Source organism: Mytilus californianus, unplaced genomic scaffold (assembly GCF_021869535.1).
Source record: "Mytilus californianus isolate M0D057914Y unplaced genomic scaffold, xbMytCali1.0.p SCAF_2, whole genome shotgun sequence".
In the NCBI taxonomy this organism is placed as follows: domain Eukaryota; kingdom Metazoa; phylum Mollusca; class Bivalvia; order Mytilida; family Mytilidae; genus Mytilus; species Mytilus californianus.
In genome coordinates this window covers 127,390,647-127,413,219 of record NW_026262668.1, presented here as the reverse complement: position 1 = coordinate 127,413,219, position 22,573 = coordinate 127,390,647, and the positions used below count along the sequence as shown (strand labels likewise).

The window sequence follows — 22,573 nt, the reverse complement described above, 5'->3', positions numbered from 1 at the left end:
CCTGGAATGGACATTGACATGCGCACTGCCATTCTAATGGGCATATCAGGCGTAGTTTTTACATGACAATATTCTTCTGACATAGTATTCACATTTGTAATAACAACGCATAATTCATTTCCAAATTTCTTGTATACCTACAACGACACAGTTTATTAACGAATGTATTGTGCAAACAACAAAAAAAAAAAAAAATCAATCGTTTCCCCATTTTCGTCCGACGCAACATATTTTTAAGTATTATTCCATTTTCCTATCACTGGATTGATACCGCCGCTGGTGGACTGTTATTCCCCAAGGATATCACCGGCACTGATATGATTTATAACATATACATTTCCAATTAAATTCTCCGTTGATAAAGTAATACATTATTGAAAACTAATGTTCTAACTCCACCAGGCATCAGTTGTTGTTTGTCTTTTAATTCCCTTATTATCATATACCTTTTCGTGTGTTTAAGTATTTATGCACAAAAAAATCAATTCAGATTTGCAACACATTTATAAAGTGTTATTTCCATTTTGTTCTTGAATGCACAAACAGACATATATCAGTATCCGATATCTCATTGTACCAACATAGTAAAAAATCGTAAAAAAATAGCAAATAACGATCAAAATCAAATTGTATTACGAAGTCAGTATAAATAATAACAATGTAATGTATATAGCATGAATCTTGTTGAACTGTGTCAGAATATATCAACCATTATGATACAGTCTTATCAGTTTAATTTATTTTTCAAATATTTCAAAAGCTAAGACTATCGTTTAAAACATACAATCTTTTTTAAAGAAAATATTTCAAAATGAAACTAAAACGAGTTTTTGAGAGAAAACAGCGCAACAGTTTATCATTACATTACCTCGCGAAATGTAATATCGGGATTATTAGTTTTCACAGATAAAACTTCTCCCAGATAATTGAGAAATCTTGATCCTGGATGCCACCCGTAGTGTGACAATAAGTTTGGTATCAGACTGAAATATCCATATGACGCATCTTTAAAAATAGAGACAGAAGATATAACTATAACATATACACTGTTTATGAACACTGTTATAAGCTAAAGTCACAATAATTAGAAAATAGAATTTGATTAACTTTATTAATGTACCATTGTATGAAAGAATCAGGTAAAGAGAAATTCATTTAAAAGTTATTTGTTTCCTAGTACTTTCAAATCTAATGCGTAGAAAATCTTTCAATTTTATCACATTTCCAGTGCTGCGTATTTTCAAGATAAGCTACAATAAGAGCATTGTATGGATACAAGACATTCCCATTTATAATCATACGCTTACCGCTAACAAGTGTTTCTAGATTTACACTCATAATTTGCTCAACATCATGTGAATTAAATTCGACAGCGTACAATGCGGCACAAATAGACCCTATGCTTGTACCGGCAAACCTGTGCATTTGTTTTAAAATGCCGTGTTCCTCAAGAGCCTGAAATCAAATTAAAAAACTAAAATATTTATGTTAATCATTATTCTAACGATTGCTCCCTAACATTTAAAAAAAAATCAATTTCAATTGAGATATCTTCCATTTTACTATTGACGACCTCTGCATTTCAATCAGTCATATAATTTCATCCTCCTTATCTATGTGTAATATTGTTCACTAATACTTTCATTTATCTCCCAATTGATAAATAGACTACTAGTTGAGGACCTTACCTGAATGAATCATATTGTGCAGGTAAATAGGTACCTTTGTTGATGTGGTTCATAAGTGTTTCTCGTTTTTCGTTTTTTATATAGATTAGACCGTTGGTTTTCCCGTTTGAATGGTTTTACACTAGTAATTTGTGGGGCCCTTTATAGCTTGCTGTTCGGTGTGAGCCAAGGCTCCGTGTTGAAGACCGTACTTTGAACTATAATGGTATTTTATAAATTTTGACTTGGATGGAGAGTTGTCTCATTGGCACTCATACCACATCTTCTTATATCTACTATAAAGTATCCCGAGCAAGTGCGGGTATATAGAACACATTAGATATTTATACATACAGCAGAGTATCATGACAGTATTGAGACGGGATACGTATTTGTTGACAAAAAGTAAAATCACAAAATACCGAACTCCGAGGAAAATGCAAAACGAAAAGTTCCTAATCAAATGGCAAAACCAAAAGCTCAAACACATCAAACGAATGGATAACAACTGTCATATTCCTGACTTGGTACAGGCATTTTCTTATGTAGAAAATGACAAAAGCGCGAACATCATAATTTATTTTTCTGTGAGGTAGATGTCAAAGAAATAGCCGCGTGGAAGTACTACGATATCAGTTGTTGATACGGGATAACTGGTTGTTAACAAAACACAAACATTACACTTGGTTTTTCTGTGGAGTATATATCAATGAGACAGCAGTGTACTACGATATCAGTTGTTTATACGGGATAACTGGTTGTTAACAAAACATAAACATTACACTTGGTTTTTCTGTGGAGTATATATCAATGAGACAGCAGTGTACTACGATATCAGTCAATCAGACAGGATAACTGGTTGTTAACAAAACATAAACATTACACTTGGTTTTTCTGTGGAGTATATATCAATGAGACAGCAGTGTACTACGATATCAGTCAATCAGACAGGATAACTGGTTGCTGACAAAGACGTAGACATTACACTTTATTTTTATATGGTGTATGTATCAATAAGACAGCAGACTACTACGATATCGGATAACTGGTTGTTGACAAAAGCTTGAACATTACACTTTATTTTTATATGGTGTATGTATCAATAAGACAGCAGACTACTACGATATCGGATAACTGGTTGTTGACAAAAGCTTGAACATTACACTTTATTTTTATATGGGGTATGTATCAATAAGACAGCAGACTACTACGATATCGGATAACTGGTTGTTGACAAAAGCTTGAACATTACACTTTATTTTTATATGGGGTATGTATCAATAAGACAGCAGACTACTACGATATCGGATAACTGGTTGTTGACAAAAGCTTGAACATTACACTTTATTTTTCTGTAATGTCTATGTCAGAGAGAAAGAAGACAACAGAATACTACGTTATATTGACCAAAGCGTGGACATTACACTTTATTTTTCTGTGATGTCTATGTCAGAGAGATAGAAGACGTTATATTGACCAAAGCGTGGACAATACACTTTATTTTTCTGTATGGTATATATCAATGCGACAACAGGGTAATACGTTATCAGTGATTATTGACCAAAGCGTTGACATTACACTTTATTTTTCTATATGGTATATATCAATGAGACAACAGGGTAATACGTTATCAGTGATTATTGACCAAAGCGTGGACATTTCACTTTATTTTTCTATATGGTATAACAGGGTAATACGTTATCAGTGACTATTGACCAAAGCGTGGACATAACACTTTATTTTTCTGTATGGTATAACAGGGTAATACGTTATCAGTGACTATTGACCAAAGCGTGGACATTACATTTTATTTTTTTCTGTATGGTATATGCCAGTGAGACAACAGAGTAATACGGTATCATCTATTGACACGGGATAACTTGTTAAAGCGTGGACATAACACTGTATTTGTCTTAGGGGTATATATCAGTAAGACAGCAGAGTATTTCAATGTCGGTTATTGAGACGTGATAACTGCTTGTTGACAAAAGCGTGGTCATCATACTTTTTTTTCTGTGGGGTTTATCTCAATATGCATATTTGTGACGTCACATTATTCCAGAATAAGTTACTGTTGGTAGAATTTTTCATTAAAAAATGCATTCAAATGCGTATGAAAATAAAGGTGAAGAAAGTTTATGCCTGTAAGAAAAAAATTGCAAATTGAGGAGAACACCTTGTAAAATCTCAACAAAATATCTTTCAATGTTAGAAACGTTTTTGTTTTGAACATCGACATACACGTTTGTTCAAGGTAATATTATAGATTTAACTGTTCATGAAAAGAATTCCAGTGCTAAAGATGAATTGTTACATATGTTTTCATTATTGAGTAAACTTCAATTGATGTTTTTTCCTCTGGTTGGGTACATGGTTATTTCGCTATGTATTCCTAACGCATGCATGTGGTCCCTGTATCCATGTATCACTCAGCTCTGGATGTTACAAAAGAATCTATCATCTTCAAGATAAATTACATGACCGTCTCTTTCAGCTGAATTAAATAAGGATATATTTGCACCTAACATTCAATGTGTCCGGGTTAAAAACTCATTTATAAAAACATCCATACTGGAATCACCGTATAGAGTTCTTCTTAACATTTACAAATTGGTGAAATTAGTTACAGAAGTTGCAAACAGCAAAACAAAATAATAATACTTACCCGACCGAGTCCACAATAGACAAGACCTTTCACACCCCCACCTTCCAACACCAAATTTTCGAATGGGAAACGATATTGTGTTGAATCGATATGGCTACCACCTGAATCACCATAGTGTTGGTGTGACTCTTCGTCCAAATCTAAGAAAAAAGATGCATGTTATTTATAAGTTGATAGAATAATCATTGCATTCCATATCTAGCTGCACATTTCAGATGAATAACTTTATAAAATAAATTGCATAACCATTATTGCAATTTAGAGAGAGAAAAAAAGGTCAGAGGAGGAATTTACGTGGCTGTTAGGTACTACGGAAAAGGCTAAATTGAGTTTTAAGGAAAATATTGTGTTCAGTTCTAGTTTACAAAGAAACAAAAATCTGCTGTAAACAATGAAAATAACACAGCCGAAAATTTTGAATATTTGTAAACTTTGCTCTATTTTAGGCCAAAGAGTCTAACTTTTACAGACCTATTGTTATAAATTCCAAATATAAAAGTGCATGTTTAGTCACATTATGGTTCAATGTAAAACCTGCTATATTTAATATTCAAATGTCAAATATTTTTTTCGAGGAATGTTTGTACTTTTTACCAGAAGTCTCCGCATTAAGGAATATTTCGCGTCGAAGGAAAATAACATCGAAAGCTCGAATAGTGACTCAGAAATTCAGATAACGATAACAACTACAAGTTTATTAAAATAAGTACTTGGATCCCTAAACCGAGCAAAAATGACACATTTGAATCCTTTATTGACAATGATAAGTCAGACTTTGTTAGAAATACCAGGGAAGACAAGAAATCTTACGACAACCTTACCCCAGAAGAACGAACTACAATTAAAAACTTACGACCCAACAGGCAACAACAATATATTCATAAAATCTGCAGACAACAACAGTGCAATGGTTTTCATGGATAAATTTGTCTTTATTCAAGAGACTGAACGCCAACTTGACGATGCAAGGTTCTACCAAAAACTGGACTCTGATCCTACAACAACTTTTAGCAGAGAAATAACTGCTAGGTTGGTAGAAATAAACGAAGCTGGCTTCATCGATGACAAAACTCTTGAATATTTGAAACCAGAAAATCTAAAACCTGGCAGATTTTATCTTTTACCAAAAATTCATAAGGCCAATAATCAGGAAGACCAATCGTTTCAGCGAAAGGTCATCCGACTGAATAAAATCGAAATTCGTTGACATCTTCGTCAACATGTTGAAGACTTACCATCTCACATCAATGACCCAACTGATTGAGTTTTGTTTTATTTGATGAGATTCAAGATTAGGAATTAAATCAATAGTCAAAAACTTACCTGTATTACTGAGCTATTTTACACAAACAACTAGTATTGTTCAAATTATTGACACTGACGAAGGCTATTTGTTTACCCGAAATATTTGTCAACACGATTTTATAACATCATCTTCGTATACCACTATATTCTATCAGTACCGTCCGGCAAATCTTTATACTTTTATAATTTGTCCTTATCATTTTTCTATTCTAGACGATCCGGTACATATTAAATTTGCTGGTTGTTATTTTTTAAAGATTTTTCTCTCTGCTTCGTATGGCTCATATTAACACTAAGAACCAACTGTACTTTGAATTGATTTCCGAATGATAACTTTAGTGTTTTACATTGGATCATCATCATACCTATACAGGATGTACCCACTTACCTTAAGTAAGGAGAAATAACCTTATGCACTTAAAGTTAAAGGTCAAGGTCACACTTCCTGTAAATGACCACTTTGTTTTTGGATGATAAATTGCATCCTATCTTCTTCATACTTTCAAAGGTAAACGATGTCTTCAATGTCAGATGATCTTTAACTTCCATTCAAATTGTTTAACATTTCATGCAAAAATAAAACACATACTTCCTACCATATAAAAATCAAGCTTTGCAAGTTTATTTAAGATTCATATCAATTTCTTTTTTTTTTCCTTAAATTTCTGAATTAATGGCAAGACATTTAGCAACCACGATTGCTTTTTGGGAAAAATGTACCACTTACAACGATGTTTTATAATCCAAGTCAGCCGCGGTTCGATTTGTAGTGTTTTTGTTTGTTTGTTTGTTGCGTTATTGCTTTATTTTTATGTTTTGTCTTTCTTTCTGTTTGTCCAAATGTATAATTCCTTTATTTACTTTTATTACTTATGCTTTCAGTGCTGTCAAGTCTAACTTGCGTGAGACTCGCGCATTTTCATGCTTATTTGGCGGCATTTTTCCTTTAATCTATTGTTTTTTTCTTTGATCTTTGTAATTTTTGCCATATCTCACGCATTTGCGTCATGAAAACTTGACAGCCCTGTGCTTTGTGTATGGGATTTGTTGTCATCATAAATGCGTATTGTTTATGTAACGACATGACAGAGATTCATAAATTGCGTCCAATACAAATCTGTTGTTTATTGCAATAACACAAAACAAAGTTGGCACAATGACTTTTTTTACAAAGTGAAAAAAAAAAAAAAAAAATCAAGTAAGTGTTTTTACACTGAATGTGGGTCATCTACTTGTTTTGATATTTCAATGACAGCTAATGATTTATGATTCATGACCAACATTCAAACATGTATATCATTTTATAAATTTGATTTAGATTTAGATCAACAGACATCCGTATTCTTAAATATGTAAACAAGCCAACAGTCATAATTTCCGTCAATGAAGTTGTCATTAAATCTTATTGTGGTAAAATATAACGACTTTATTTCAAAAAGATATCAATAATTTTCATCGTTTTAAAAATGACATGTCGTACTTTAAAGTTAAAAATTAATCGTCCACCATCCGCGTACTTAAAATATATTAACCATACAAGTTTGATTTAGTAATAGTTAGAAACGTTCCGATTCAACAAACAGAGTTATATTAAAAGGATATTTATAAGACAATTTCAGTTATCTAATAGAATGTTGTAAAGAAAAAAAATGTCTGTCCATATATCTTTATTTTCAAGTCTCAGTCTTAATCTTCCACTCTTCATATTGGTCGACCTACTTTGCAATTGTCCAACAACAACAACAAAAAAATAATAAAACTACGGATTTGCACCTTGCGTCATAACTTTTTATCGCTTATTTTGTGATTTTCATACTTTCTATACATATCGAGACTAAGATATAAATGCTGAAAAAAATGAATCTGGTGACCAAATATAAATCTTATTTAATCACATTCAAATGAAGAACATTCCATTTTGAGACAAAATTCTAAGCACCAATTTCAGACAAATAGAAAATTGCAGTAAAAACATATTAAAAAAAAGGCTTTTGTTGTTGTTGTTGTTGTTATTGGTTTGGTAGGCGGCTTACTTATGTATAGTAATTGCGCCTTAAATTCATATATCATAAATATTATGTATATATACTTTCAGTCCTTAATTTATTTTTAGTATTACGTTTTGGCGAGTAATTATATGAAACTTTGACGAACATGGTTGACTGTGTTACAATAAAGTATTTAAATGTAGAGAAAAAAAAACACATAACAGAAGGTACATGTAATAGGAAAATGAGAGAGAGAAAAAAGCAAATGATAATTCCTAATGAAATGTACATTATTAATTGATAGGTATCATAAAATTGTTTAGAAATTTCATCTGGTTGTTCACCTTTGTGTCGTCTGTGATATACTTATAAAAAAAAGTATATTTAGAAGAATAAAACAAGACATCTGCTAGTTAAATGCTACCAATGTAAGGACGTCTCCAACGATTGATGTAGCAAATAAAGAATCCTTAAGTAAGGATTGATTGTAGTATTTCCTTTTCCATAACGGTAAGGTGCGTTAAAGGCTTTTAACGAGCACATAATGCATTTATACATCTATATCAGTATGATTCATATATATTTTCATTTAAATATCAAGATGCAGTAAAAAATATATAATAACAAAAATACCGGACACCAAAGAAAATTAAAACGGAAAGTCCCTTATCAAATGGCAAAATCAAACCCAAACACATCAAACGAATGGAAAACAACTGTCATATTCCTGACTTGGTACAGGCCTTTCCTTGTGTAGAGAATGGTGGATTAAACCTGATTTTATAGTTAGCTAAACCTCTCACCTGTATGACAGTCACAAAGAATTGCATTATATTGACAACAATATGTGAGCAAAACAAACAATCACAATAGGTAAAAATGTCAAAAACAGCAGTCAACATTGTGTTATTATCTTAATCTCTATAAAAGCAAATAACTATTTCAAAGAAAAACAAAATGGCATATAGACACTCTATAGACAAAGTACATAAGCAAAAATGAAAGACAAGAATACAAAAATGTCCACACTACAATAACACAATAGCGGGATGTATAAATACCTAGCTAAAACGTCACCAGTGTCTGAGTAGAAAGTTGATGAACCAGGGTTATGTCAAAGAACGTCTCGTTAGATACCATGACCTAAATATTCCGTATCAACTTCATAAATAATTTATGATGGTCTTGAAGTATAGATTCTAGGTACTGACGTTGTTTATCATCTTAATAACGTGTTATAGTGTTCGTTTTATTTCTCTTTGTATATTTTTAACCTTTACTGTTTATAATTTTGGTATATACTTCTGACGTGGCTAGGTATTTATACATCATAAATTATTTGTGAAGTTGATACGGAATATGTATCAACAAGGTCATGGTATCTAACGAGACGTTCTTTGACATAATCCTTGGTTCATCAACTTTCTACTCAGGCACTGGTGACATTTTATAAAGTCTGAGTAGCAGCTGCATGCTCTTGAATACCGAATGAGTTGGGAAATGTATATCCCATACGCAGGGGAAGTTGGTATATTGTTGCTTAGGTGGGGGAAATTTATAATTTCAAAATTGAAATCGATTCGCTTGTCATAGATTCTGGTACTGAGATCATTACTAAGTCTTATGTCAAATTCGAGGTATAAGTATACAAATGAGGCGGACGAAGCCGTTTCTGTTGTTTCTTAAATTTCTAGTTCTAAATTCATACATGTTATTTTAGTCTTATATACTAGTACATGATTTGTTTTGTTAGTTGTTATTGGCTTCGAACTAGCTGTCAGTAACTGTGAGTACTCTCAGATCTTTACTTGGTGTCTTTATTGTTGTTAGCGATGAGGGGTGGATAAATACCCTGCCACGTCCAGTCTGTGTTTTTGATTGATGTTTTTCTGCTTTGTATCGATCTGATGAGATAAGCCTTTTCCAATTCATTTTTATAGTTTGTTCTTATGTTGTGCTGCTTCACTACAGTTCTAGGTAAGGGGAGGATTGAGCGCTCACAAACGCCACATTCTTTATGTGCCTGTTCCAAGTCAGGAGCATGTAGTTCAGTGGTTGTCTGTGGTTCATGTCTATCATATTTGTTTTTCGTAAATTGTTTTGTTATAAATTAGACCGTTAGCTTTCTCAAGTGAATTGTTTTACATTTGTCATTTCGAGGCCTTTTATAGCTGACTATGTGGTATTGGTTTTGCTCATTGTTGAAGACCGTACGGTGACTTATAGCTGTTTACTTCTATGTCAGTTGGTCTCTGGTAGAGAGTTGTCTCATTGGCAATTATACCACATTCTCCTTATTTTTTATAAAACTCAAAACCTCTGCCCTAATTAATGTCTGTAGAAACTGGACAACTATTTTCCCCAAAAACCTACCAAATTACGTACACTTCGTCATGAAAACATTTTTTGAACTTGTCATTTCATACTTATTTAACCATTTTAATTTAAAGACAGTTTAATGCACAACTGGTGCAGACAGTTTTAATTCATTTTCATTTTAATTAGATAAATATGTTTATTAAATTTTATAACTAGTTTCCTTTCGTCGTTCTGGATAAATAAAAGAAGTAATAACTAACCTATATCATCAGAGCATTTATCGCATTCTTCACGAAGAGCTGCTAAAATCTTTTCACGAGATGCTTGGATTGTTTGTCTAGCTTTCCAGCATTTTTCTGTTGTCAACCCATGTGTCGTACCTTGGGAGGAAGAGTTACCCATCTAACTGATATTTAAAAAAACAAGCATAATGTTAAAAATGATAGTAAGAGAAATACACAGGGTAGGTCATATAACTTAATGATTAAGACATCTTGACACCCTTACAGAACCAGAGGAAATGGGATAGGGATCCCAACTAAACAAAATGACGGGTATTGCAGAAAAAATATAAACCCAATAATTAACTGGTTCACCAATTTACAATAAAGATACAAAATATTTCCTTAATAAACGTAAAGATATTAAACATTCGTTACCGGATAATACCACTTTTATTCTGCTTTCATACGATAAATACATCAAATCATATTTAGGAGGGCCTCATAGAGTCTTAGGTCAAACGTTTTTCACCTATTGAAAATTTCCCTATTATCTCATATAAAAACACATTTTTTTTATGAAAATTTTAATGTTAATCTCATAAATGTGTACATTTGTATGCTCCACCTAAGATAGTAGTAGTGGCATTATGTTTTCTGGTATGTGCGTCCGTTCGTTCGTGCGTCCGTCCGTCTGTCCGCTTCAGGTTAAAGTTTTTGGTCAAGGTAGTTTTTGATGAAATTGAAGTCCAATCAACTTGAAACTTAGTACACATGTTCCCTATGATATGATCTTTCTAATTTTTGCCAAATTAGAGTTTTGATCCCAATTTCACGGTCCACTGAACATAGAAAATGATAGTGCGAGTGGGGCATCCGTGTACTAAGGACACATTCTTGTTTTTTTTATAGTTATCACGAATTATTTTTATGACATTTCATTACTTAGAAATAACTATTTGTATGCAAATGCTGAAATTAAGTGTGATTTTTTCCCTATATAGCCATGTGATTTGAAGACATTCATAATTGTCTATAAACACTGATTTCCAAAAAAAAAATAAAAATCATAAATATATTCCATAATTATGAAAAGAAATTCATTCAATTTGGACAAGAAATATGTTCAGTAGAATTTCTATTGAAACTGCTTTTTTTATATGAAATAATAGGGGAATTTTCGATATCTGAAACACTTTATTTCAACGGAATTAAGGTCTTACAGCATGAAAAAGGGCCTTATATTTCAACAGAAACAGTTTGTGATCAAAACAGTATAGAAAATTAAAGGCCTGTTTATCGAAATATCTTAGGACATGATCAAGAATGAGCCTAGGACTGTCATAGGACATGTCTAAGCACATCGAAGCTTACTCATGATTATCTTACTTAGGATGACTATTGAACAGCGGTATACTACTGTTGCCTTTATTTAACGGCTATCCTAAGTGGTGTCTGTCTGTGTTGTAAAAGTGAATAACAATATAAAATAATGAAAAGACTTTTTAAGGCAAGAATACATTACCATTAATCAATCAATACAATGATAATAAAAATAATAATAAAAAACCAATTGTTCTCTAACCAATTGTTCAGAGAACAATTGAAGGTCTTTCCATCGTGATATTTGAAAATTTCGATGAAAAATAGTAGGTCTGCTGTTAGAAGATAATTTATCTTAAAATGATTCTGATATACATTGCTTATGGAACTTTTTTCATAATATTTGAATATAATAAGCCACTTCCGGGTAAATAACAGTCATTTTGGTGTCAAATAATAGCTTACTTTACGCTGATTAAAAAAACATACATGGTTTCCATATACTTTTTCTTGAAACACAGGAGATACGTTGCTACTTCTGGTTTACAAAACTTCACTTCCGTTTTCATATGATAGATTACTTCACACTGATTCCAAAAATATATAGTTTTAGGTTCTTTTGCACAAAAGTAGTGCAAAAAATGGCTGATTCCAGTTCAAACAAGCAAGTTCATGTTTCCTCAACCTAACAAGACCATGTAAATTAACATGAACCAATATAAAGTTATAGCAAAGGTCAAAATCTCGAACGTCAAATTAATCTGATTTTGACATCAATTTTAAGGCCATAATGCAAGAACCTCTATTTAAAAGATCATAGGTCCTTTCTATATTTTGTTATTTAGTTATATCACCAAACAGCTAGTTTTAAATATTAGAAGGGGAGAAAACTCACCTTAAATGTCAGCGAACCCTTTCAATTAAAAGATTATTACGACATGTCGGAGCTAATAATTGAGTCAAAATATTTTGTCGATATCTAATACAGTTTCTTAGGAGAAGCGATAATAAGCAAAAGTTTTATTCTAAAACATGACCTTGGACTTGGACCTTGATCTCATTTTCTTTTTATTGAACCAAGGACGTCAAATCAAAATACCCCATGTCTCTATTACTTACGGTTTACGAGTTACAATGACATTCACTTATGTCGAACAATTTATGAGATTTGAACGTCGGAAAAGTACAGTTGCTTTAATTTAAAGGAACGTTTTTAAGTACTAGTTATGACATCATGTACCTAACATCGTTATATGAATTAGGAAAGCAAAAACAGAGAACAAGATGTATTATTTTATGTGATAATCCTTTTAAACGAAATGTTTGATTTGCTTGTTTCAAAGGCAGACGAGCCAATGTCTGCCCGTTTAAAATTCAGAGTTCCTAGACAAATTGCCTTCCAAGGTTAACGATCTTCATCTAACCGGCTATTTACCCATAGTTTGGGCAAGGTTGATGAGAGTAAATGCGTTTCCACTTAAAACATCAAAAAGCAATTGCCAAAAATAAAATAGAAAAAATACATGTACTTACATTGCCTTTTTGATATTACAATACTTAACAAATCAAGTTGAGTGTGATATTTCTTGCAGAAACATTAATCTCAATATACATTCAATCGTCTAACAAAGACGGATACTAATAACTCAATCACGCTTGAATTTGTAAATATTATTTTTGTGAAAAAAGAGTATTATACTTGAATAAATTTTATGTATGGACCATGTAAAACATTTAATAGTTTTATCTGTTTCTGTATATCATTAACATATAAACCTATATAAAAAGGGAAATCCGAGTATTGTTATGACGCAACATCTACCAAAAAACCCTTCGGAAGCTATAGTTTCAACACGTGTCATTAATTTATTGATTTCCGAATAGAAGTTACAGTTCTGAGACAACTACACAATGTTACGTGCCACTGTGTAAATATAGTTTCATGGGAAATTTGTTGTTAACACTAAATGAATTGCTATTTTGTGATTAATTTTTACATGCATTGCAGTTTTATGTCCCAGTAGCACAAATTTCTTCTAATGTTTTACATGTTTTATTCGCAGTTACCCAAATGTAGTCAATGTCTAAATTTAAACCCCAGAGTTATAAATTCGAACTCAAAAGTAGCTTACAAGAAATGCAGTTGTAAGTTTAAATCAATTACAAGTAAATAAAGGCAACAGTAGTATACCGCTGTTCGAAACTCGTAAATCGATAGAGATAAAAACAAATCCGGGTTACAAACTAAAACTGAGGGAAACGCATCAAATATAAGAGGAGAACAACGACACAACAAAAACACAACATTAAAATGTAACACACACAGAAACGAACTAAAGCAGATTATTATAGACCATCAAATATATTTGAACAGTAAAGAAGTATTCTTCAACATTAGTGATGAAACATTTAAAAGAATCATACCAATTTCCTTTTACAGCGTTCAAGGCACAATTTAAATCTCATTCATCTCTCAGTTATGACGAGGGACACCAATATGAAAAGCCAAAAGTTTAAAATGAGGTTGTCGGAAGTAAAAAAGTATTGTATAACTATCAAAGAGCACCCTTGAATGTTCAATAGACATTATTGCATCAGGTGTGGTTGTTTATATTTTAATTCCATCTGCCATAGAACAGAGAATGGAAACGGGAAATGTGTCAAAAACAACCCGACCACAGGGTCCAAGGCCACCAATGGGTCTTCAAGGCAGCGATAAAATCGTGTAAATAGAGGCGGGCTTCAGCTCACACCTAAACAATAATGTATAATACTTCAGCGAAATAGAGGTCACATTAAACTCCATAATATACAAATGAACCAAAATTAAAAAACACGCAATACTAACAAATGCTAACTGCTCTGTAGATGCTACCGGTCTCGCTCCTTTCAGACTTCATGCGAGTCCCTAAGTAGTTTTTCTTTAATACCTTGATTTGTATATTCTTGTACAATTCATGAGATTTTAACATCAAACTACTGTTGCCTTAATTAAGGGCATCAAACTTCTTGCGCTTAACTGAACAGCTGAAAAACCATGCTAACAATAGCCTAATTATGACGTTTTTTTTAATTAAGTCTTTGAAATGAGCCAAGGCAGGGACGATTAAATGACAAACCTTGGTAAACAAAGTGATTGGGTAAAGTTAAACGAGATTCTCGCATTCTGTGTTCATCGTAATGATATTTCATTGTTGGAAAGAAAATCGTTTAAAATGATTTGTTTAGAATAATTAGTTAAATTTGTCAAAAATTCATAATAAAAGAAACTCAATGAGTATGTTGAAAAACACGTTCTATTATTATCCTCAATCATATCATTTTTTCAACGCGTGTTTTCAATAACTGAAAATTTTTGTTTATTTGCTTAAGGTTCATCATCACATTTTGGCTATTACGGCCGTATTTACACCACAAATTTTATCTGAGTACATACAAACCTGTGCACCTGGAAACGTTTTAAGGCATGGTAGGAACTAGATGATTAAATTTTAAATGCATTTTATGTTTCAGAAAATTAAAATTTTTTCTGGATTTTGCTATTTATTTTTTTCCCATTCCTGCAAATGATGCCAAAATAAACTAAGTTGGGAAAGAGGTTTGAAAAGCTCCCCTCATATAATAATGTTGTAAGTAGTATTGATTTAAATTGACAATAGATGGACAATTAACATCTGCAAACAATAGGTGATTTAAACTGTGTAACTTAGTACACCGTATAAAATGAAACTTGTGGGTTTGTTTATTTTGCTTTCTTCTGCAGACTGGAAAAAAAAATGCACATCACAATCTTGATAAGTTTTTAATTTTCTGAAACATAGACTACATATAACTTTTATATATATAGGTTCTGAAATGCAATAAAAATTTCCTAGATGCATCAGTTTGTCTGTACTCATAGTAGAATTTGTGGTGTAAACACGGCCATATTTTTCAATTCCTCTTGATGAACCTTAACAAAGTGATACTCGCATCCTATGTTGAACCATTTCATCTTGACAATATTTAATGATGTGCAATATTAAAAAAAAAATCCCTTTAGCGTATGTACAGCAATATATTAAGGTTCATCATAACAAATGGACATCAATGGCTGCATTAACACCTCAAAAACTACTCTGTGTACAGACTAACCTGTGGAGTTGAAAAGTTTTAAGGCCTGGCATCCAATAGATATATAAAATTTAAGTTTAATTTAAGCCATGAAAATATGGGAAATGATAGGAGAAAAACAATGCTAAAGGAAGACAAACAATAATAAGAAATAGTCAAGTGAAATCCAAGGCATACAAAAACACCATAAACAGCGCGCACTTAAGCCAATTCGAGATTAAGCACAAGTTACAAGTAAAATAACAAACAACATTCAATAAATAAGGTTAAAGTTAAATCAACATTTTGTTTCTGTTTCCGTAACTTAAAACCATTTACAGGATAGAGTTGTTGGTCCTATGTCGAACCCCCTACTTGGAAGGCCAGGAATTTTCTGTCAAGGTTCCCTTCCTTTAGATAAGTTGCCGACCAAGGCTGACGAGCTAATATCTGCCCGTTTTAAATTAAGAGTTCCATTTCTCCTAGACAAATTACCTTCCAAGGTTAACGATATTCATCTTACCGGCTATTTTATCTATAGTTGGGGCAAGGTTGAAGAGAGTTCGTTTTCACCTTAAAACATCAAAAAGCAATTGTGAAAAATAAAATGGAAATAAATACATGTACTTACCTTGTCTTTTTGATGTTACAACACTTAACAAATCAGATAGGGACGATTAAATTACAAACCTGTGGTAAACAAAGTGATTGGGTAAAGTTAACCCAGATCCTCGTATCCTGTGTTGATCTTAATGATATTTTATTGTTGAAAAAAAATCGTTACATATGATTTGTTTAGAATAATAAATTAAATTTGTCAGAAATTTAAAATAAAAGAACCTCAATAAATATGTTGAAAAACATGTTCTATTTTTATCCTCATACATATCACTTTTTCAACGCGTGTTTTCAATGACTGAAAATTTTGTGTATTGGGTTAAGGTTCATCATCACCTTTTGGCTATTATGGCCGTATTTACACCACAAATTTTACTCTGGGTACATACAAACCTGTGCACCTGGAAAAGTTTAAGGCATGGTAGGAACTAGATAATTAAATTTTAAATGCATTTTATGTTTCAGAAAATTATAAACTTTTCTGGATTTTGCTATTCATTTTTTCTCCATTCCTGCAGAAGATGCCAAAATAAACTAAGATGGAAAAGAGGTTTGAGAAGCTCCCCTCATATAATAATGTTGTGAGTAGTATTGATATTTTAATGGACAATAGATGGACAATTAACATCTGCAAACAATAGGTGATTTAAACTGTGTAACTTAGTAGGCCATACCAAACGAAACTCATGTGTTTGTTTATTCCGCAGACTGCAAAAAAAAAAAATGCACATCACAATCTTGATAAGTTTTTTAATTTTCTGAAACGTAGACTATATATAACTTTTAAATATCTAGGTCTTGAAATGCCTTAAAACTTTCCTAGATGCATCAGTTTGTTTGTACTCATAGTAGATTTTGTGGTATAATCACGGCCATATTTTTCAATTCCTTTTGATGAACCTTAACAAAGTGATACTCGCATCCTATGTTGAACCATTTCATCTTGACAATATTTGATGGTGTGCAATATTTTAAGGAAAATATCCCTTTACCGTATGTACAGCAATATATTACAGTTCATCATAACAAATGGACATCAATGGCTGCATTTACACCTCAAAAAACTACTCTGTGTACAGACTAACCTGTGCAGTTGAAAAAGTTTTAAGTATTGGTATCCACTAGCTATATAAAATTTAAGTGCATTTTGTGTTTCATAAGGCTAAATCATTTTTGGATTTTGAAGGGCATTTTTTTTCGTTCTTGCTGTTTGTGTGAAAATAAGCAAACAGATGAATTACATTTGATATTATTATACTTCATGTCAAAATGACAGATTATGATTGGTTTACACGAAGTAGATAATTTACTCTATCCCATAGCAAATACTCTATTACCCTTCACGGAGACGCTTGATCAATTGTTAAATACGGATGGTTGTTATGTACAAGACGTCATAATTAATTACTTTACATTTGAAATTTAATAGACAGTAATAACTGAACATTCAGTATAATAAATTAAATAACACATAGCTGAGAGGGCGATAGATCATAGTGTTACCCCTCTAAAATACATTGTCAACCTTGGTTTTACCTCGGTTGACAATGTTTTCTCGACGTAATAATCTGCTCTATCACCGACTCAGATATGTGTTATTTATATACTGTCCACTCAGTTACACCCTTCAAATCACCTATTGTTGTGTAGATATCTGTTGTCCATCTATTGTCCATGTCAATCAAAAACAATCAATACAATACAAATCAGTTGTTACATGAGAGGGAGCATCGCAAAGATTTAACCCAACTCAGTTTATTTTTACACCTTCTGCAGGAACAGAAAAAAATGCCCATCAAAATCCAAAAACGGTTTTATATTTCTGAAACCAAAAATGCATTTAACTTTGAATATCTAGTGGATGCCAGGCCTTAAAACTTTTTCAACTGGATAGGTTAGTCTGTTTTGTGAGTAGTTTTTGAGGTGAAAAGACTTTTTATTCATTTGTTACGATGAACCTCACAAAAGAATTACTCTTGAAATATGAAATATTTCAAAACATTTTTACGCGTAGATGGTTTGTTTCACATACTATGCACCCTATTACGGACTGCCACGGTTTGCCGTGTTTCAATCTTGCATAGATAAATTCAAAAGCCGCCATGTTGACCCATTTCATCTTGACAATATTGTGTTTGCTCATATTTCAAGGGTGTTATACAACAACAGAAAAAAGGCTTACTGTGTTCCATAAAAAAAAACTATATATCTAGGAACGACACTAATTTTGATGTTTAAAAGAAAATACACATTTCATATTGCCCTTGAAATTTAGGATGAAGGTAAAGAAAAATGCTGAAGACCCATGAGAGACAACGAAAAACACACAGAAAACAGTTATTCTAATCTTAGGAAATTTCACTATACTGAAAGGGGCTATCATAATTTTTTTCTTTTATTATAGTTCATAGTCTCCGATACATAAAGCATCTATATTGTGAGTATATAATCTCCGTCTAGAATATTGTGACAGAGTAAATTTGGACCTAAATTCTTATTTCCATTTTTGGTTAAAGAAAATATTTCAGAAGCATTTATTTTAACATGTCTAATCATATTTTTATTACCATTTTGATAAGAAGAATTTTATTATTTTAACCATTTGGCATTTCACATATTTTATCTGACTGTATTAGCTATATAAAACATGTATTTTACAAGTGAACCATACCACTGTGTCTAAACTACCCCGGAAAAACATGTATAGACTCAATAGTATCTAATATTCGGTACGGTGACGGACCATCAACAGACAGAGAAAAGGTAGGATTTCTGTTTATTTATTTGTTGTTTTTATGATATTAAAGAATATACATACACATATAACTGTTTCCGATTGTGAGATGTAATATTTTCTACAACCGTTCTAGATTAATGGAGAAATAAGTAAAAAGGCACATCAACATGGTGAAGTGAGTGAACCTTGCCTCGAATTTGTTTAATTTCTCTTTAAATTGTGCACATTGTACGGGAAAAAAGGTACAAAAAGAAAGATATTAACACGGAGATTGCAAGACTAGTGACTTTGAGCACCTAAAGATCTGTATTCCTGTGCATGGAACAAAAAAAATGGGTCATGTCGAAATATCAGAACCCGGTTTTATCAATGTTGTTTACTACATAAGGACCCGGTTTTGTCTTAATATAGGAACCGGTTTTGTTTATTTTTTAAACCACACATTTATGAAAAGTAACTTTAACACTGATTTGAACATTGTCCGTCGAAAGAAATTAAAGATATGAGCCATATAGATGCTATTGTAAAACAAAGAAAAATCTATGTATTAGAAATTTGAGATTTGATGATTTTAAGACAAATTTAAGTAGGATTTTCGCCGATTTTATGTGCTTTCTATACAAATGTTCACCTATTTTGAAAGAAGTCAATCAGTAATATTTCAGATAATAAAAGAGATGAATACATTATTTTTTTTCGATTTTCAGTTAAAGTTCAACGAGCCAAAGTTGTATGCAAAATTTTAGCAAAATCATAAATGGAATATTAATACTTTATAGCGTGCTCTTACATTAATTCTTTTATAACATTATGATGTTTGTTTGTTTTCTATACTAGTATGTAAAAATAAAATGGGGTTTGATTGTGTTACCAAATTAATTTATCAAAAGAGTAAAGCTAGTATGCTTTACTATACTATACGCTATGTTTACAATATATTTACTATCATTTACTCATTCATTCATTCATTGACGGATAGTCTGAAAAAAAGACTTAAATCTATAATATTCTGCACAAATTAATCATGCATGCAACCCCGCTAACTTTCTGGTACTATATATATACTGTGTTACTCGTACTAATGCGAGTTTTAACACTTGAGTACGTAAAAACATAGCTGTGGGAAACTTCAAGTTAACATTTATTTCTATTTAAAATAAATGCATATTACAATTATGTATTTTCAATGTGATTAAACGTTGGTTTACACCATATTAACGTCACTATATCTACGTCTTATTCAGAACAATCTAAGTGGCCATTTACCCTGTGAAAAATCCCAAATGAGCCAACTTTCCATCAGAGACCAAATGACGTAAAAGTTAGCAATTATAGGTCACCGTATGGCATCCAACAATAAGAAACAATGAAAAAGGCCCCAAAATGAAAAATATAAAAAAAAAATCAAAAGAGAAAACTAACGACCTGATTTATGAACAAAACAAAAAACGAAAAACAAATATGATATAAAGCAGTAAAAGACAACCACTGAATTTGTATACAGGCTCCTGGATTCGGGACTGGCATATACAGAATGGCGGTGTTAAACGTGTTAGCGCCTCCCTCCCCCCTCCCACCCCCCCCCCCCCCCCCCCCCAAAAAAAGAAAGTGGTATAACAGCACAACATAAGAAAAACGATAAAAATCAGTTGAAACAAAACTCATACGATTACAGAGTCTGTATAGTACATACGCGATTGGCACTCAAAGTTGTTTTTTTTTTTTTATTAAATTTTATGATGGTATACGATATAGTTATATTTATAAAATTATTACTAAAATACTCACTATTGCATTTTCTGGATAGCCTGAGACTATGATACTAATTTATATTTAGTATAATAGTTACAAGGAGGGGTAAAAAAGATTGTTAACGCATTATTATTATGATCCTTCATTTTCTAAGGCGATTCTGCATGCATATACGTTTGTCTTACTTAGTATTCTATGCTTTATAATCAACATTTAGTGTTCAAAATATTCATTTTAAAACGACCATACAGCCCCCTAGGTAGAGTGGAATATTTATTAAGATCACCATCCTGTTGTCCAAGAATATCACATATCAAATGTGCGTCCTTCAATTTTCAAGGCCGTACACTATCCAAGTTTGAACACTTGAATTTACGTCATTCATGTAAAAAAAAACAAATTGATTTACAAAACCTTCATTTCTTAGTATTTCGCTGCTAAAGTATTCGTTTTTATACAAAGCAAAATTTAAATTATTTTTGTTCCGTTAAAGCAGGAATGCAAGTGTTTACGGATTCAAATAAATGATAAGTTATCCTCTGAAAGAAATCATTTTCCAACAAGCCATCAAACTCCTGATGACGCCGGATTTTAATTCACGTCTTGCGATTATGAATTGTTTTCTATGAACGTTCCGGGTCCTGCTTTGTGAAATTATAGGACGAAACCGGGTCGTACACATTGACAAAACCGAGTTCTTCAATTTTGACATGACCCATTTCTTTCGTTCCATGCACTGAAATACAAATTCGAGGCAAGATTCACTCAATTCACCATTATGATGTGCCTTTTTATTTATTTCTCCATTTATCTAGAACGGTTGTAGAAAATATTACATCTCACAATCGAAAACAGTAATATGTGTATGTATATTCTTAAATGTCATAAAAATAACAAGTAAATATACAGAAATTCTACCTTTTCTCTGTCTGTTGATACTCCGTCACCGTACCGAATATTAGATACTATTGAGTCCAAACATTTTTTGCCGGGGTAGTTTAGACACAGTGCATACATTAACTAATTGATCAATACCTCAAACAATGTTTACACAATTTAGTTTCCAGACAGGGAACTGTGGCAAAAACACCTTTTACATGTATTCTTATGCAACAACGTATAAGTTTTGTGTCAAGGTGAATATGTTATTACTTACTTATAGCGGGGTCTCGCACAGGTAAATATGACTACAAGTTTTTGATTGTAAACATATATTTCCTTGATAAAGCCTTTACTTGAAACTCTTGACAGTGTATAAATACCGTGGTCTTGTATTTTCTGGTCACTCAGGATACTGTGACCAGAACTAGATAAAGTATTGAAACTTCACATACATTGTTCATAGTATTGTAACACAACACAAGGTTATTTGCAACAACAGTTTATTTGGCCGGTCTGGAACGGTGTGTCCATAACGGTACAATCATAAGCTTATATACATTTTAAATTGAATATAACAGTTTATCAAAATTTCTATTAGTTTGACAATAATACTTTTTATTGAAAAGATACACATTTGACATATTTTTACCAAGCTGGACAATTTATAGTTGTAAAACTTGCGTATGTCCAGTTTATTAATTAATTGTTATTACAACATGTCACCATATGGCCTACATGTAAACATGCACTTATATCTACGTATAATTTAACTGTAAATTAAAAACAACTTTTCTAAAGCTTATTTTTCTTGATAGATATTTCCCTGTGTTATTTTATTCAATTTAATAAACATAATAAGAATATATAAATATATATATATAAATACATGTATATACAAATATATCAATCATAGGTTTGAACGTTGTTTTCAATTTAGACTTGTTTATATTTTTTTCGTTTGGGCTTGTATTATTTTTGCCTTCGGGTTTATATGATCCGTTCAT

At 31.9% G+C, this 22,573-nt stretch overlaps 1 protein-coding gene across 6 annotated transcripts in view; it reads right to left on the bottom strand.

Annotated features, from left to right (window-relative positions):
- Positions 1 to 21,816, bottom strand: part of LOC127730954 (uncharacterized) — a 37,749-nt gene extending 15,933 nt beyond the window's left edge. The window contains exons 1-6 of one of the 6 annotated variants that reach the window (XM_052239589.1): positions 21,723 to 21,816; positions 10,205 to 10,350; positions 4,333 to 4,472; positions 1,308 to 1,455; positions 869 to 1,005; positions 2 to 137 (exon numbers count right to left, since the gene is read on the bottom strand). In XM_052239589.1, coding sequence (XP_052095549.1) covers positions 2 to 137; positions 869 to 1,005; positions 1,308 to 1,455; positions 4,333 to 4,472; positions 10,205 to 10,346 — 703 coding nt within the window. In that variant the 5' untranslated portion in view covers positions 10,347 to 10,350; positions 21,723 to 21,816. Of the gene's footprint in view, position 1; positions 138 to 868; positions 1,006 to 1,307; positions 1,456 to 4,332; positions 4,473 to 6,025; positions 6,118 to 10,204; positions 10,351 to 13,021; positions 13,105 to 16,211; positions 16,328 to 21,605; positions 21,695 to 21,722 lie in introns of those variants that run through there. The other 5 variants (XM_052239590.1, XM_052239588.1, XM_052239591.1 and 2 more) reach the window with 5 other exon arrangements.
- Positions 21,817 to 22,573: the final 757 nt, after the last annotated feature.